This window comes from Malaclemys terrapin, chromosome 1, assembly GCF_027887155.1.
Source record: "Malaclemys terrapin pileata isolate rMalTer1 chromosome 1, rMalTer1.hap1, whole genome shotgun sequence".
NCBI classification, from domain to species: Eukaryota; Metazoa; Chordata; order Testudines; family Emydidae; genus Malaclemys; species Malaclemys terrapin.
The window spans coordinates 230,369,670-230,388,558 of NC_071505.1; the positions used below are offsets into that span (position 1 = coordinate 230,369,670).

Consider the following 18,889-nt stretch of genomic DNA (forward strand, 5'->3'; position numbering starts at 1 on the left):
TTCTGCTTACTAAATCACTTTGAGACAGCTAAAATATATTCCCTAAAATAACTTTTCTGTATAGGCAGTTGCTGTAGTTGGGATTTATGTGATCAAGAACAGGAGGATGCTAGTTCCCATAACTATCTTTGTGATCCACACTGAAAATTCTAGGTCCCCCTAGTTTATAAACTTGCAGAAGTGCAAGACCTCCTTGTTTCCAAGATTGTTGTCTGGGAAGAGCCCCAAGAAAGATCACTTAACTTTGCAGAACACAGCTCTCTACTGGATCAGGAACAAAACAGTAAAGATGATGAACCATTTGATATGATTCCATTTGGCAGTTTCTTTGCTCATTATGTAGGTAACTGAAGCCTACCTATTACTTGAGTGGAGCAATTCTGTTTTTGAGGGTGACCAGGGGCATGGCTTCAGCCCTGGAGTAATGAAGGAGAGCTAGATAGTCTTGCTTATGAGTTCTGTTGAAGCACGCATCAGCTTAGCTTCAGCTAATAATGCTGCTTCTGAGCTTTCCGTATATAAAGCAATTAAGCCAGTCTAGGATTTTGTTTGACTAGCTCTAAGAGTGACACATACTTAAAGATTATTTGTCAAATTCTATCTTGTGAACTCCTGTACTGAATGAAGAAGTGGATATAGATAATTTTATGTTAACCAAGTTTTTTCCTGCTGCTAAGTACCTACAGCAACTTATTACCCTTCTGGGAAAACTGTTCTCTGTTCCATATTTTTTATCCTCCCATTTCGGTCTCTCTTAATTTCTGTGTGCTGACTCCTATTCATCCCCATCTAGCTAAACAAATCTAGTTAAGGGTAATAAGGTATTTTAGGGATCTTGTAGTAGTAGTAGAATATCATAGTACATGTTGTGGTCACAGCTGTGGAAGTCTCCTCCTGGGAAAGAGGGAGTAAGTTGTCACTGGAGAGTGTCAGAGAGAAAAGGTGTCAAATTTCTCTACATGTAAGCATCTCAAGGTGTATGCTAGTTTGTGGAAGAACCCAGATCTTGTTTTCAGCACCTTCGATAAAGCAAAGCAGAAGTTAAAATACAATCTTCATATGCGCCCTGCTAGTGTCACCTACATGGAGGGGAAGGTGACAACTACAGGTGGATGTGAATATTGCGTTCATAAAAAATAAACTGATGGTGTTGGAGGGAGGGGGGAGAGTTTCCCTTTTGTATTCTGACAATTGACCTATATGTAAGTGGAACTTGAGTTTCACTGTACTAATACACTAGACACAGAAGTTCTTCAAGAATGTTTCCTGCTTCTGTCTCCTAAAGTCAGAAGTTAATTTTAATGGGACTTACACTTTGTGCTTTCTTTAGCAAAGTTAAATTGTGTGAAAATCAAATTGATGTGAACAATAAACCAGCTCATCGAGGAGTGTTGGGATCCATCTTCTTGTATCCCTACTCTATTGTAGCTGTAAGTCCACAACTGTCCTGTAAGAATGTACCACATTTGTTAAATGAGAGCTTTCTTTCATAATGATTACAATATAATACAAGCTCAGCATTTTATATTCAGGGACTGAATAGCATATATGATGTCTCAGTATTGTAAAAAGAACAAGAGTACTTGTGGCACCTTGGAGACTAACAAGTTTATTAGAGCATAAGATTTCGTGGACTACAGCCACTACAGTGGGCTGTAGTCCACGAAAGCTTATGCTCTAATAAATTTGTTAGTCTCCAAGGTGCCACAAGTACTCCTGTTCTTTTTGCGGATACAGACTAACACGGCTGCTACTCTGAAATCAGTATTGTAAGCAGAGCATAAATAGCGGTTTTGAGAAACTCTGCATTATAATAGCTATTAAATTGAAACAGAAGCTTCATTCAGAACTGAAGATGAGGGTTAATTATCTTATTGACTGAAAAATATGGGATAAGAGGTTAGAGAGCCTAGTAACTAGTTTCCTTCTTTTTTCCCCCCCATGCAAATTTCATCCTCTCTGAATTTTCCAATTGAGGCTTTTGGGCTCTTCTGCAGTAGAAATATCTGTAAACTTTGATCATACTTTTGATTGTTCTTCGCTGCATCTGTTGAAATTACATGTGTGTCACTCAAATGAGAGAGAAGGGAGTTAAATGCTGGGTTTTATTTGTTTGGGCTTGCTTATAAGACCTAAAAATGGGTTGTTCGAATAAGTTTTGGGTTCAAAAGGTAGATGAGTAATACACCTATAGAAATATTTATTTTTCATCCTTTTTTAAATCCACATAGCATTTGAATAAAGTTTGTGATTTACAAATAGGTCTAAAACTAAATGAATTTAAAAGCAGTGTCTTAAGTAAAATGGATTGCAAACCCCCATACTGTTTTGTTACATCACCTGTCTTAAAGGAAAAGAACTTCTGCAGAACCAGAAATCTTTACCCTGTTAAAGTGGCTCTTGCATTCCTAAACTTTTAAACCTTTAATTACTGTTTTTGACTTGGCTATCTTTTCAGAATAAGGTGCTATGATGCACCACTTCTTAGAAGTGACAACCAGAGTGGATAAGAATCAGTGATATTTTTTATTTAAATAAAAATTTTTTTTATAAAATGCTCTGAAGGAAAAACCTATCTAAAAATATCTTTGAGCTATAACGTATCTTAATTAAAACTATCTCATAATGGAATAGGGATTATACATTCTAATTCTATAGTATGAGACAATATATTCATGTAATGTTTAAGAGTTTTTTAAATGAGTTCCAATAGTTCATGGATTAAGGACCCAATCTTATGGGGTTTCAGGGGCTTCTGTATAGATTTAGGTTAATTTTTCCATCTACCCAATGGGACTCGGTACCTTCTAGACTGAGCACTATCAGAGATGCTTAGTTTTGCAGTTCTCTACCTGTGGATTTGTGTCTCTAGAGATAACATGCTTGTTAACAGCAAAAATGTTTTTAAATAAATAAATAAATATATAGAGGTGAGAAATAACAGACCTCAACCCTATTGTCCCTCTGCAAATTTGTGTACACAGAGTCAATCCCTTATCTCTCTCTACAAGTGCAAAGTTTCAAAAAGTTCAATGAATAGAAGATTGTTGGGGGTGGAATAGATCTGGACAAGGAGAAGAAATCTGAAGATAAATGTGAGAAGGGAGGGTCAAACAGTAGAAACGAGTGAAACTGAGCAGCATATTCCAGAAGTCTTGATGTCTTTCTAAATATAGCCTACATTGATTTGAGATCTACCATACCATTCTCTTACTAGAAGGAAAAACCTCCAATGGCAGCAGGCCATAAAAGAGATCCAGTTTGGGAATATTTTAATGAAGTTTCTCTACCTGTGGGTAAGACAGGCATGCGTGCAAAATGCAAACAGTGCAACAAAGAAATGCAAGGCCTGGTTGCCCTAATGACACAACATCATGAGAAGTGTTCCTTCTCCGGAGGAAGCTGCATTAAAGGTGATGAAAGGAACATGTCGGAACATGCAGGATCTTCAGGTTGGTAACAACCAACAAGAAGGCACTTTTATGTAGAAATCTATGATTAAATCAGGTCTTCCTGATTAGTGATGTAAATCATAATTTAAATCAATGTGATGTAAATCAAATCCACCCTGGTGACAACTTAAACTTTTGCCCATACTTGACAGTGTGTAGTAAGAAATTCTGGATCTTGTATTAATCTGATCCTGCTGCATGTTTTCCATCACCTGAAGTCCTAATATTGAGTAGAATCTCGTTCTTGAGATCTGCATTTTATGTAATGTACCAAGGCTGTTGATTTTAACACTAGAAAATACTCTTTTTCCTTCTAAATCTCTACTCATAAACAATAACAAAGCTGCATAGTCTAAGTTGATACTATAAAACACAAGCACTGCCATATGAGGACAAATTCATTCAATTATTCTAAGTACTGCATCATATCAAAACAGTGCAAATACTGAGAATTGTTTAGTCTGTGGCATCTTGATCAGCATGTTGTTTAAATATATTTTTAAGTGGGTAAGTGTGCTTGATTTTCCCCACCCTTAATGAATACCATGTTCAGGTATTTAATTCACTTTCTCTTGACCTTCACTCTGTAAACAATTGAGACTTAACCTCATTGAGCTAATTGACTTTATGCATTTATTTCTTTAATGTGGTAGTTCTTGCACAAACAGAGTTGCCATCCTGAAAAGTGTACAGTCTTTTAAAAATAGGGGAGAAGAGGCCTTTCCCCTTTTCTTGATTTCAAGAAAGTTATTTTAGTTCAGGAAGGAGAGGAGATGTTATCTCATTTCTAATGTCTTGCGGTAATGGTGGCTAGGATGGGCCCCCATGACCAGCTGCAAATACTCCATATCCCAGTAACCCAGTAGGCAGGCAGGGGAAGGAGCAGGCATCTATACCTCACCAGAAGAAGTGTACCATAGCCAAGGCAGTCCAAGCTGTGTAACATCCAGAGATCTCTACTTGGGAGAGTGCTTGGGATAAGCATTCCCTTAAAAATCATCTTAGGGAAAGCAACAGCTGGTTTCCCCCAGATTTAGAAACTGGCCCATCTGGCTTCTAAACTCCTTGCTTCCTCAGTTTTGATCAAAGCCAAATTTGCTGCTTGAATAGACATTGTCTACCACTAAGAAGGGAGAAAAACTAAGCAGGCTGGAGAGGGTCAGAAGATTCTTATTCATGGAGTGGGTGGGGATGTACATGTTTCTTTTCAGCCTGCTTGATAATGTGGTGATTTCCCTGCCTCTTGTTATTGAAGGGTTGTAGGAATAATGTATCTGATGTTGACATATTCTCAGATGTTATCAAAGAGTAGGGAATATTCTTGAAACTAGCAAAGGGAATGAAGAAATGCCTTTGTGCCACTCCATGCAAAAATAAATAAATAAATTGACCTTCTTACTACTTTTACAAAATAAGAGTAAAGAAACACTTCATAGTCTGAATTTACCCAAAGCCGTTATGCTTTTTGTATGCCGGGGTGAAAACTGACTGTGTGTATTAAAGGAACGATCTTACTTTCTCTTTTCAAGGTGAATCTTACAGAAGCTTATTTGCAATATTACAAAATTGTAAATCATTAGAAGATCACATTTTAGAGGAAACTTATTAGCTTTCTGAATTGCGAATTGCAACTCAGGCATATGTTCATTGCAAAGGCTAATATGTCAAATTTACTTCATACTGTTACACTTCGACACATGCAAATCATTCATTGAAATGTAACTAATTTTTTTTTAAATCTCCTTTTAGCTCCAAATATTTCATAATTTTATGTGGTTTGGCAAGTTGTGTGCTGGAGTTTCTCACTTGGCTGAACAAGTCTCTTTTGGTAGTTTAATTTATAAACAGATTTTTAGCACGAGCAAGAAAATGAAGGCTGGCCTCCGACTGAAAAAATTCACAGCAGCAAAAATAAACTGTGTCCTATCAGGTTTTCAATCCAAACAAATTTATTCTTGGCATTAGCAGGACTCTTAGCAGTATTTTTTTAGATGTGAACAAATATCCCACATTAATTTAAATTGTTAGAATTAAGCCAGTAATTTGAGATTTTTATTCATCTGTGTGGAATTAGTCATAGAAATATAGGACTGGAAGGGACCTCTAGTCAGTCATGTAGTCAATCAATCCTCCCTGTGCTGAGGCAAGACCAACTGTAACTAGATCATCCCTAACAAGTGTTTGTCTAACCTGTTCTTAAAATCCTCCAAGGATGGCAACCTAGTCCAGTGCCTCCCTTTGCAACCTAGTCCAGTACCTAACTATCCTTGTAGTTAGTTTTTCCTAATATCTAACATAGTTAATATATTTAAACTTTTTCTCTATAAGGTTAGTTTTCCTAATATCTAACCTTAATCTCCCTTGCTGCAGATTAAGCTGATTACTTCTTGTCCTATTTTCGGTGGACATAGAGGACAGTTGATCACCATCCTCTTTAACAGCCCTTAACATGTTTGAAGACTTAGCTGCCCCTCGGCCTTTTTTTCACAAGACTAAACATACCCAATTTTTTAACCTTTCCTTATAGGTCAGGTTTTCTAATCTTTTTATCGTTTTTGTTTATCATTTAGTCAAAGTGCATTTTTAATAGGTTGTCTTATTTAGAACAGAAATAGCCCTTCTTTTGAGTATTTTCAGTGTGGCTCCCTCTTGATAAGATGTACATATGCTCTAGGACATCCTACTGAACCCTCTAGAAAGCAGTGATCATAGGGGACATCCAGGTGAACCTTCCCAGTCATTCATAGGGGACATACAAAGAAGTGCAACTTTAGTAGTTCCTCAGTTCCTTCTGACCTTCATCTGAACGTTGGAACTGAGGATCAAAACCTGTAGTTATTTTCTTTTTCTTTAGAAAAGCAAAAACCACTCCTGTACCTACAGCTTTTGATTGGCTGTAACTAATGTACCATAGATTTGGTTTTTCTGTACTCAATTTTTGGTATGAGCTTGTTGACCTGGTGTTCAGTGTTGTAGGTGTAGCTGATCCCAGCAAGAAGTCTGGGTTTAAATGTTGTACATAATTCTGTTCTAAATTGATCCCGGATCAACAGTCTTAGTAGCTGAATGGAAATAGTTTCCCAGGGTAGTGTGCAGCCTTCGTTGCCTTTACTTCCTGCACCCATAGGGATAGGAAGTAAATGCTTGAACTCTTTCTGCTTAAGTTGTCTCTTCAATCTCTGAGTTGGTACCATCCTAGAGACTTGAGACCCACTTCCAAAAACAGTTCATAGAAGTCTTCAGTCAGAGATTCAGTTGCATAAAAGGTGAGGGTGGCCTTAGTGCATGCTACTTCCTTGATGCTGAAAGGGCAGGGAGGGGAGGCTTTGTTTTCTGTAACATCCTTCAGCGTATTTCTGGAAGATGTGGAAGCCTGGGTCTGTGCCTCTACTTAATGCTAAAGGAGGCTTTGGAATACTTGCAGCAGGATTCTTCAAGGGAAATACAAGTGCGTAATGCTTTGATACAGCTGCTTCACCTCAAAGGTTATCTGGTTCAGTGCCGAGGGAATGCTTCATACTTGCTGCTGAGGAGTCAGTGGGGCGTTACTGTTCTAGCATTGTTTCCTCTTCAGTATGTCCTAGAAACCATCCCTGACCTTGCTTTCCAAAGATGGATAGGTGTTGAAAATTTCTTTGACATGGATGGTTTGGGGCTGAGCTCTTGTTGCGGCCATAGTCCTCAGCCCCAAGAGGCTACTGTATATCTGTTTCCGAAAAAAGATTCTGAAGGTATTTTTCTCTGCTTCAAAGACCTAGAAATTGAGCCCAGGAAAACTGACCACTTTGGGGAGGCAGTTGTATTTGTTGTTCACCCTTCAAATGAGTAATTTCTGATTACTGAAAGATGACACACATTCACCTTCCTGTTCCAAAACCAACTTCTCTCCCTCTTTAATCAACTCTCCCAGAAGGAAAGGAGACCAACCAATTGTGCTTGATGGGCAAAGAGTAACCATAAATACTCTTCAAGCAGTGCACAGTGCCTTTAGGACCTCAGCATGCTCTTGGACTACAGCTGTCTCCCTGAAAAGGAGCTAAAGGATCCAGACCTTAAAGATAACTAAGATAAGTTGGTGGATTTGCCTTTTTAAGACCACAATCTATTTAGTAACAAGGCAGATGATCGTTGCTGCCTGGTTGGGGAAGTGGGAAAATATCAGACCAGTGATTCTGGAACTCCAAAGGTTTTCTTTATTCAGTTCCACTACATGTTATTGCTATACATTCTTTTTCAATCCATTTTCAGGTATCACTCCCAAGAGTACGAAGGCTTAAATTGTTTTCCTCTTCCAACTTGAAGCAATAGAGAAGGTCCCTCTGTAGTGCAAAGGAAGATTTACTTTATTTTGTTTTTTTTTTAAAAGAAAAGCCTGCATTCCATATAGGCTCTCAAAAAATTGAACAAGTGCATAAAAAATCAAATGTACATGGTAAAGGGATCCTAACTTGACAATCCTATGTAAACAACCTTTTACCTCACTATTTCATAAGGTGTTTGTTTTCAGTTTGGGTTAGTCTTTCTCCAGTGTTTTGTAACTCTTCATATGCCAATTCCTATGCAGATTGAGTTTGTTTAGACATCTTGTTGCTTCCTGTTCAAAATCACTCTGATATAAATATTCATAATAGGGACCAGTTCTGTTTAAACTATCACCATCAAAATTGAAGCACATATTGAAATAGCACATATTTAGTGTGCTATTTTTCTTTTAACTAACACACTAATGATCATTTTAACTTGTATAACAAAAGCTGATGTTTTTACTGTTACCAAAATATCCTCAAATCTAGAATGTCAAGTTTATCCACAGCAATATTTTACTTGGAGAAATGAAATGGTGGTATGGTTGAGCGGTTTTGGGATGAGGAAGCTTCTGTTGTGATGAAGTGGACATGCCTGCTGTGTTAAATTTGTCCATCCAGAAAGAACAGTTCTGGGAAAGGATTTATCGTTAGTTGTTGTACAAAGTTAACTTTCTAAATTCCAGATAGCCTTCAAAATCCAAAAATCTTCTACGTGTAAACCAAAAGGTTACCATTTATCTCGCTGTATCACAAGAAGATGTGCAGTATACTTTATATAATTGAAGGAACAATTTTTGAAGAATATCTACTGTTCCAATCCTCTGCAGAACTTTAAATTTTATTAGTTTCTTCTCTTGCTTTGTTTTACTGGGTCATATTCCCTTTTCCTTCTTTGCTAAGAAACCAGTCTTGTGACAGTCTTTAAACTTTCTTAACCTTGGATTTAAAACACCTAGTTTCGGGTCTATACTAAAGTTGCACTAAAAGACTGTTTAGGCCAGGGGTCGGCAACGTTTGTCACGCGGCTCGTCAGGGTAAGCACTCTAGCGGGCCGGGCCAGTTTATTTACCTGCTGACGCAGCAGGTTTGGCGGATCACAGCCCCCACTAGCCGTGGTTCGCCGTCCCGGGCCAATGGGGGCGGCGGGAAGCCGCGGCCAGCACATCCCTCGCCCGCGCCGCTTCCTGCTGCCCCCATTGGCCCGGGACGGCGAACCGCAGCCAGTGGGGGCTGCGATTGGCCAAACCTGCCGCGTCAGCAGGTAAATAAACTGGCCGTGCACGCTAGGGTGCTTACCCTGGCGAGCTGTGTGCCAAACGTTGCCAACCCCTGGTTTAGGCTAATGCTCTGAAACTTTTAACTAAAGGGGTTTACAATAATTTAAAACTTCCTTGCATTCCACCTGAAGAAAGAATGGACAGCAGTGGATCTGAAGAACTTTATTACCTGCCAGTCTTGTCTGCAGCTGAAAGCTGCTGCCTAGGAAAACAACAAAGATTAGGGGGGAAAGGAATGAAGTAGCTGGATCACAACTCAATCTGACCTCTTTTTTTTTTTTTTTTTTTTTTTTTTTTTTTTTTTTTTTTTGGCTTCCTTTTTTTGTCTTTCTGTAAAAATGGTCAGTTAACACACAGCACTGAGAGCACACTACTGTGATCTTTAGCCCTTCCCTCTCTATGAGGGAGAGGGGCTAAAAGATCTACTTCCCAGACTGGCACAATAGATTAAAACGTGCTATCTATATAATCGTATTCCAAGGGTGTCGCTCTAAAGTATAGAATGTCTGAGTCAGTTTGAAATGATGGAAACTGCTTCCAACATGGTTGAGATCTCCTTTTGTTTAGGATATCACCAGATTGAATAATCACTGGGATTCACTGTCTGTGACTGTCCAGTTTTCAGGTTCTAAGCCGTTTTGCCTTTACGAATTACACCTGGGCAATAGCACAGGCTTTCAGTGACTAGTTATGTCATAGAGGCTCAACCCACGCACTGATGTGGTGGTGGTTACCTTGAAATGTAGGGGGAAATTATAAAGAAATTTGTTTATTGCACTCTTCATGATGCTAACAGTAACACCACTTTGGAGATTGGAAAATTGTTTCTTTAGATATAGTAAAAAAAAAAAAAACTCTGAAGTATTTCAGCCTGGGGAAATTTTTAGGTGATCTGGAGTATTGGTTAGTTTTTATTTGGTGATTCTGTTGATGTGACTTTTACATTTTTTATGGCATCAAGAGAGCCTTTATGGTGTAACTGAAAAGTGCAAATCCAGTAAACAAAAATTAAAAAAAATTCACCTACAAATACCACAAACTCAAGTAAACTTTTTTCTTTTCTGTTTTTTATTCTGACCTACTTAAAGGATAGCATTGAATTTTAGTGAAGTTGCAACATTAAGGCAAGTGTAAAGTTGGAATTGTTTGGCTCATTTGTAGAAAAATCCTAGGGGATTAACTCAACCTCTTTACATGTTATGTCTCAGTGAAAGGTGCAGGATTGAAGTCCTCTTGGGGACCAAAATCCTTTATCCGTATGACATTCTCAACATGGATGGCAACAGTACAGACATCCCTATGTTGTTTTGCCATTGCCTCAGCCCAGCTGTGGAAGGACCACCTTGAGGGGTGTGGTGGTAATAATGTGTCTTTGAAATTCATTCCTTAATTTTGCTGCTGAATTTTATCAGATGGTGCCAGTTGTGACTGGAGGAAATTGAGATGGACCTTGGGGTTCACTGGGGTGGTTGTTTACATCATAGGCCACTATGGGGAAAAACTGTGTCACTACTAAATTGGGCTGGTTTTGAAATTGTAACCTAGAGATGAAAGCCATTGTATTCAGTTGCCAAATTATTGAGCTGTCCAATACACAAATTCTTTTTATTTTCTCAGTTTATTTCTCTATTGCCTTATATCCTGTTGACTTGTTTTTCAGCTACTGACCTTTCTTCATGGGACTAATTGAATAAAGGGTAAATTCTCCTTTACTGTAGCTAACAGCTGTACTGTAACCACTTCCCTGAATAAATTTACCTATAATGGACTTCAATCATTTTTGAGTTGTTAATTACACAACTCTAGCATACATAGACCCGTATATCTTTGCACTTGTGTGTGCAGAAGCATTAGTACCCAGATACTGAGAACATATTTTAAGGAAAGTTGTCTTGTTTTCAGGATTCAACTGAAACTTTTTTCTTCACAGTTATGACTCTTGAAATTAGAGAAGAAAAGTGTGCAGCTTGCTAGCATCCACAAGAGTGCATGCTTACCTGACCCTCTTGAGTCTACAAAACTGAGGTGGAAATTTTCTGAAAGCAAGATCTCACATGATTCTAGCACTTCAGTATTTAAACTTGTTACTTAACAGCCTTGCTTGTGATATTTTGGGCTGTTCTGGTCTCAAGCTAGAACTGAAAGTAAAAATAACAATTATGAATACTTCCAGACTTCAGAAAAAGGTTTGGCTAGAGTTCTGGTTCTAAAGCTGGATGAAGACTTGAGTTGGGATAGAGGGGAAACGCTGTTCTTACCTTAGCCAAATAGCTTTCCTTATGTCAAACTTAAATTCATTTTGAAAAGACTGAAATGTTCTAGATGCTAGTTTTTCAGGAATTTTTCACTCATTCTTAAAGAGCTCATTCCAGGGGTCAGCAACCTTTCAGAAGTGGTGTGCCGAGTCTTCATTTATTCACTCTAATTTAAGGTTTTGCATGCCAGTAATACATTTTAACATTTTTAGAAGGTCTCTTTCTAGAAGTCTATAATATATAACTAAACTATTGTTGTATGTAAAGTAAATAAGATTTTTAAAATGTTTAAGAAGCTTCATTTAAAATTAAATTAAAATGCAGAGCCCCCGGACCGGTGGCCAGGACCCAGCCAGTGTGAGTGCCACTGAAAATCCGCTCACGTGCTGCCTTTGGCATGTGTGCCATAGGTTGCCTACCCCTAGCTTATTCCATCATATGTAATGATTTTGTGTAGGAATGTGTGTTACAATAGTTAATACAAAACAGGATAAAGGCTTTTCAGTTTCATTCTAAGGAGGATTGTATGGCATACAGTTTAATAGACCTCACTATGTCAAATGTATTTATCCATTTAGGTTCAGACAAAGAAAGAAGAACCTTTGCCGCCATCACTGAGCCAAACCATTCCAACATTTTATTTTCCCCGAGGATGTCCAAAAGAAAAAGTGAATATAGATGCAGTGATTGCCAAAATAGAGAGAACTTTCTCTCAGTTTCCAAATGAGAGAGCAAGATTAGAAGACATGGGCAAAGTTGCAAAGGTGAGGATTTACTGGGTGTCTAATTCCTGTATACTAACCTACAAAAAGGAAACAAACAATGGTTTTCCTATGTTATCTGTTGTGTGATAGGAATAAAATTCCAAAAAGTTAAGTAAAGACCATAGCAGTCAAATTTAAGTTAATATGGGGCCTGATCCATAGCCCATTAAAGTCAATGGGAGTCTTTACATTAACCTTAGTGGGTTTTGGGGAGAGCCCATAAATGTCAACATCAGAAACTCAAGCAACCAAATTCTCTTTGAGTTATGTTGTGCAGTCCCAGAGATGTCAGTGGGATAGCATTGTCTCGGTGCAAAATTTGGCTGTGTGCTTCACAGTAATCAATTGTACTACTGCAGATGTTTTAAGTGCATTGCTGTTGGTTTACTTACACGGTGCAAAATTAGAATTTTGAGTTATCACTCCAAATATGTCTATGTAGAACTCTACAATTAAACCAGTTACTCATCTAAAAACAAAGAAACTAGATAACTTTCTCACCTTAGACAGGAAAAAGTCATGGACTTGCATTATTAAACCTTCAAATCCAGAATGGCTTTGTTTTTTTGGAGGGTTTTTTCTTAGTCCTTTTGTAGTCACTAGATTTATTGCCATGTCAGAATATGGGGTTTATCAATCTAAAAAGACTGACTTGTTTTGCTTCTGTATAACATACATAGCAAGTTGGGTTGGAGGAATTTCATATTTTTCTCCTTATAATATTTAAGCAATAAATATTTTGTTTTTAAGGGAGCTGTATTGATCACTTCATATATCTTTCCATAGTAGTCTAGGGCTAACTCTGGAACATATATACACTAACTGTAACTGCTTACAGTAAACATATGCTTGACTTCATATGTGAATCTCCCATTTCTTTAGAAGCACAAGTGGAAAAATGTTTCCCAACTGTGGGGGAAAAAAAGAATAAATGGAAATGACTTTCCCCTTAATTTATTTTATTTACTGTGAAAGTCTACCTTGTTGTGCAGTACAGTAGAGACTAAAGCTGTTGGTCAAATTAAAGGTTACCAGTCAATAAACCAAATCTTCCAGAAATTGCCTTAAATACTTAAGTTCACTGTAGTTCCGTAAGAGTGTGTGCAACGAAACGTGTCTGTCCTGATCTCCCATAATGCTGCCTTACAACTACACTAGCAAGGTTTCATTTTATGCTAGTGTTTTGAGAGGGAGTAACACTCAGATAAGTAATCAATAAACTGACTGTCTGCATTGTTCTACAACTTAATTCCAGGCCTGTGAATGCCCACTTTACTGGAAAGGCCCCTTGTTTTATTGTGCTGGAGGAGAACGAACAGGATGCGTCTCAGTTCATAAATTTGTTGCAATGTGGCGAAAGTAAGTAGGTTGCGTTTTGAGGTACTGTATTTCTTAATTTAAATGTAATATTTTAAGCTATGAATGTGATCCAGCCTGCAAACAAACAAAACCCCTTTATGTAGTCCAACACAGAGTGGACTTAATAAAAAAAAATTAGTGTACAGTTTAAAATCTTGATATTTGCTGTGTAAAGATATATAATGTGGTGTGGTTAATGACAAGTTCCTAGTGGCCCCAACTGTGTAAGGTTTTGAGAAGTGTGGTCCTAATTTGCAGGAATATGTCAACGGTTGTGGGCAGATACTTCTCCTTCCTAGCCCTTTCTATTCTCACTGATTCCAGAGAAAGAACTATGGTCTTGATTTCAAACTGTCCTCTCATTTGACTACTCCACTACTGGGAACAGGTACACTATAGATAATTTAATGTAATTATGCCTAAAGTCTAATATGAGAGGAAGCAATACGGGATTATTGGCCAGTGCAATGCTTAGAGCTGTGTAAGCTCACTAGTAGGTAGAAGAAATTGTGACCACATGCCTGCCTTTATATTATGGTAACTAATTCTTTAGGTGCTCACGTTACATCAGTGAGTTGGGATAGACTGCAGCTTTTTTCATAAGTCCTGCTGTAGAACTTCCTAACGCAATTATGAGCATTTTTCCTCTCTGAATGGAGTAGAAAAGTATTATGATGCAAATTCATTTTATATTTGCATTTCAGAATACTACAGACCTGTCATGATGATGCGGCAAAGTTTGTTCATCTTCTGATGAACCCTGGATGCAACTACTTGGTGCAAGAAGACTTCATTCCATTTTTACAAGTAAATAGCAATTTAAATTAATCATGACCTCTTTGTATCTTCCAAAGCTAAACAAAAGAATAGATGTACCAGAGCAACTTTAATTTCCTAACTGATAGATGCAACGAGGAGTCCTTGTGGCACCTTAGAGACTAACAAATTTATTTGGGCATAAGCTTTCCACTCACTTCATCAGATGCATGGAGTGGAAAATACAGTAAGCAGGTATAAATATACAGCACATGAAAATATGGGAGTTGCCTTACCAAGTGGGGGGTTGGGGTCAATGCTAACGAGGCCAATTCAATTAGGGTGGATGTAGTCCATGCCCAACAGCTGACAAGAAAGGGTGAATATCAACAGAGGGAAAATTACTTTTTGTAGTGCTAACGAGGCCAATTCAATCAAAGTGGACTGAAAAATTTACTGATGCAGACTAATACAGCTACCCCTCTGAAACCTAACTGATAGAATAATTCTAGTAAAGAGAATGAATAAAAAGATGACTGATATTTAGTGCATTCAACTTGTGTGGTCAACTGACCTACTAATGAATTTAAATTATTACAAGTCATTTTACAGTTACAGATATTTATAACCTACTTTTATGTAGGGAAGAAATTGAAAAGAAAAAACCCTACACATCCTACAGTAGCTCTTAATTGATGTTTGATTTTGACTGACTAATGTGTCAGAACCTATTAAACCTTAAGAATGACAACTTGTGATTGACATAGTAGTGCTAAGGATGTGCTCAGGTTTCTGGGAAGTTATTGGAGAGGGAAAAGAAGAAAAATGGCAATTGAATCTCTTTTTGGACTGTCACAGGTCTTAGTGTATTGCTAATGAATGACGAAAAGCAAACTTGCCTGTTGGACTACCACTATCTGTAGTGTACTTCCACGTGGTTTTATAGAGTTTCTTCATTTATAATGGGAAAGCATCTGTAATTTTTCAGTAATGCTGTTTCTTACTAGTTACACGTATCAAGCCCCATCGACACCAGGAAAATGGTTTTTTTGTTTTGTTTTTGTGGGTTTTTTCTTCCCCTGTCCAGAAAATATAATTTGCACACTTCTGCCTATTGTTTCTGAACTCTCCCTATTACAGTTAAGAAAAAGCTCATGTTAAATGGCTTTTAAAAGCTGGATTATTTTGAAAACATACATCACGATGGGATGTTTACATGAGGCACTCTACAAATGAAGTTATATTTAATAATGGTTGCTTTGCTTAGCAATTGAATTTGGCTCTTTCAAGGAATTGGAGGTAGTATTCTGCATTAATGAGTTGATACCCAGGGTGAGAATGGGTACCAATTGGCACTCCATTTCTTCCCCTCTCTTTATAGGATGTGGTGAATAGTCATCCTGGCCTATCATTTTTAAAAGAAGCATCCGAATTTCATTCTCGTTACATTACCACAGTAAGTGCTTTATTTAGAAAAATTACTTTGTTTATACAATTTAACTGTTAGTTAATAGGTCAATTGAAATATGTAAAACCATCCTTTTCACAATGGATTTATCTCCAGAGACAAGTATTCTGCTGATCTCAACTTTCCAGGCTTCTAGTGCATGATACTGAGTATATTCAAATCTTCAGGAGACACGGTAGTGGGAGGAAGAGCATCTGTCATGGCAACTGATAGTTGTAAGGTTTCTTTATACTTTAGGGTGTTAGAAGAGCTTACTGAATAACAGTTGAAATGAGGAATACTGAATGGAGATGGTTTGTGTGGAACATGTTTATGTATTTCTGCTGAAGAGCAAATTACTTAGTTAACTTGGATGCTTATTTTCAATGGTTTTCAATGTATGGCTGGTTAGAATACTGACCCTGATTTGGACTTCGTAATGAAAAAAGCCTAAAAGTTTTAAATGACTTCTGCTTTATTTCAAGTTCAGATTTATCAAGTAGATAATATATAAGCTCTCCACAATATTATGGAATTGTAAAGAAATCATGATAGAATTTAAACCTTTTTTTAGCTACTTGCACCTTCCCAGTTCAAGGATTTTTCCTTTAATTGAACATTGTATACATGAAAAGTTCCAGATCTGCAGCTCTAGGCTCCTGTGACTAAAGTTATCTTTCTGTCCACAAACTGCTATATGAATAGCAGTTAACTGTTCTATCAATTTCCCTCAACTACTGATCTGGACTTGACAAACTCTAGAGATTGTTGCTTCAGACTGTGCTCATTCGGTCCTTTAATCTTCAGAGTCTGAGATCCCTCCAAAGGGCATTCCATTTAAAAAATATATATATATATATTTTCAGCAAGCATCAGTGACTGGGTTTAACAAGCATCCTCTGGGAACTAAATTAAGGCCATTAATTCAGTATACATAAGCTACAGTTGGCTGTAACACAAATTTAATCTGGAAGTCTTTCTTTTGAGACATTAACTTTGGTTCTGCACCTTTCATACTCTAGTCCAGAGTTGACGGTCTTCAGGTTCATCCTCCCCACTCCAATAGACATTGCCAACAGACCAGTAGTAGTATTGCCAGCCCCAAGAGTTCAAAAATTATGGATCAACCCCCAAAATGATTGGCCTAAAAATTAAGAGATCCTTTAAGAAGATTAAATTGCGGGGTTCAGTCTACTGATTTTTGAACCCCACTGCCTACTTGCAGTGTGTTTTAGAAGCACTGTAGTGCAAACTCTTGCATATTCAGCAAAAGTAAGACGACTTTGTCCCCATTTGCAGTTACTCTTGGCTTTATGCAGTTTTGGAGCAGGTGGTGGTGTTCCACTCCCTAGCTCTTGCCTTCCCAGTCCAAGACAGCCACCTGCTCCCTTAACTGCCAAAATTTGCACATCTCCGTGTGTGACATTTCTCATCAATGTGAAAAAGTCAATCTCCCCAATATAGTCCCCTGCCACTACTTGGGAATGTGGACGGGAGACATGTGGGCGACATTAGTGACTTTCTCACCAACAAGGAAGGGTTGCACCTGGGGCTTCATGAAACTTTACTTCTCTCTCAAAAGTTAGCTGCTTCTATTATCCTTTTCCTCCCCCACACCCTCCTAAAGTCAGTTGGTGCCCCCCTACCTTGTGTGCCTGCTGCTGCTCCTGTTCTCTCCTGCAGGAAGCTCTCAGGATTGGAGGATGTAGGGGAATATGCTGAAATCTTAATACCATACCCCCACCCTCTAACTCCTGGTCAGGAGAAGCCCTGCGGAAAGGCAGTGTGGAGGTGCTGTTGGGGGTTGAGCAATGAGGGCCAATACTGCTTCAAGCTGCTGAGAGAGGAAGTGTGTAGCCATTGCAGACCTGGTATATCAAAATGCCTCAACAAAACAATGTGCTGCACCCCAGAGCAGCAGGGGATTGGGGGGGGGGGGGTAAGAGGGCTCAGATTTATCTGCATAGTAGTGGGGTGAAGTGGGAGGGGGCGTGAGGGCTCAGCTTTACCCTTCATAAGATGAGGCAGCAGGGGTGTGCGGGGGAGAAAGGGATTCCTCCCCAGTTGACACCTTATGTATAGGAGGCAGGGGCCTCCTGGCAGGTCCCTGGCAAAAGCCTTTTCTCAGTGCTGTGGTGGGTGGGTGTTCCCCTTGTCCATAATGGATTACCTTCAGAGGGATAGCCTGCTCTGGGGGTTGAGCGTTCTACTTCTGAGCCAGCTTATGCAGTCTAGCATGAGGAAAGAACCGCCCCCGTGGTAGCCTGCCAAAAAAGATGGGGATGCAGGTCAGTCAGTCACCTCCAGAAGCCTGCAGCAGGGAGGGGTGGATCAAAACAATCAGGTCCCCACAAGAAGACTGCCAAGGTGGGTGAGTGGCAAGAAGAGCTTGGAGGATGGTGCAGTGGGGAGTTGGTGCAGGCACCTGCTCCCAAGTCACACAAGGCGAGGAACTCTTCATGTCATCACAAGAGCTCCTCCAACAGGTGGCAAAGTTGTGGGACTCTCAATAAATTAATGAGAGTTGACACTGTAATTGTTTGCTGGGTTTTTCTTGCTAAGAGCTAGTTTTTGCCTCTTACCAGTGAGGCCATAGCAATTCCTAGATGAATTATTTCTCAGAAGATATGGTGGAAGCAAGGGGAGAAAGAAGGAAATATGTCAACTGTGGGGATCTTTCTTAAGTAACTGTATTGGAGCCTGGTTTGTCTGAATTGTGGAAAAACTGCTGTTCCTTCTGAGGGCTGCAGCAGCTAAATCCTCTAATCCCCCAATCCTTGCTTTAGCTGAGGAACATATTTACTTAGGGAGGCCTGGGTTGAAATAACATTTGACAAATTCATCTTAGCAGTTGGCCAGTAGGGATAGCTAATGAAATTTCCACTACTTACTTTTGCCCCTAAAAGAACTTCTCATAGAAAAGAAGCCCAAACTGCTATGAACTTTCTCTCTGAAAAGGGAACTGTAACACCAGTCCACTAATTAAAGAATTTAAAGAAAACTATCTACACTGTTGTTCCTGTTTAGAAGAAAGAGCATCTGCTGACCACTACAGATTTCTAAAGAAATTAAGCCCTGTAATTATCTGAATGATAACAAATAGATCAGTTGATCTCCCTTTTAGTTAAGTATTGTATTTAAATGTATTCTGAATGGGAGTTGTTTAAGAAACTTCAGTGATCCTACTGCTGGGTGGAAGCTGTGTCTGGAGGATGTTGTCTTCACATAATTAAAGTTGTAGGTTAGAGTTTTTAGTGGATTCTCTCACCAAT

At 38.7% G+C, this 18,889-nt stretch overlaps 1 protein-coding gene across 5 annotated transcripts in view; it reads left to right on the forward strand.

Moving 5' to 3' along the window:
• PPP2R3B (protein phosphatase 2 regulatory subunit B''beta) overlaps positions 1 to 18,889 on the forward strand; it is a 100,491-nt gene that overhangs the window by 54,689 nt on the left and 26,913 nt on the right. For 4 of the 5 annotated variants that reach the window (XM_054008707.1, XM_054008686.1, XM_054008694.1 and 1 more), the window contains 4 exons: positions 11,870 to 12,055; positions 13,311 to 13,414; positions 14,119 to 14,221; positions 15,552 to 15,626. In XM_054008707.1, the coding sequence (XP_053864682.1) occupies positions 11,870 to 12,055; positions 13,311 to 13,414; positions 14,119 to 14,221; positions 15,552 to 15,626 (468 nt within the window). The remainder of the gene's footprint in view (positions 1 to 11,869; positions 12,056 to 13,310; positions 13,415 to 14,118; positions 14,222 to 15,551; positions 15,627 to 18,889) is intronic. The other variant, XM_054008702.1, reaches the window with a different exon arrangement.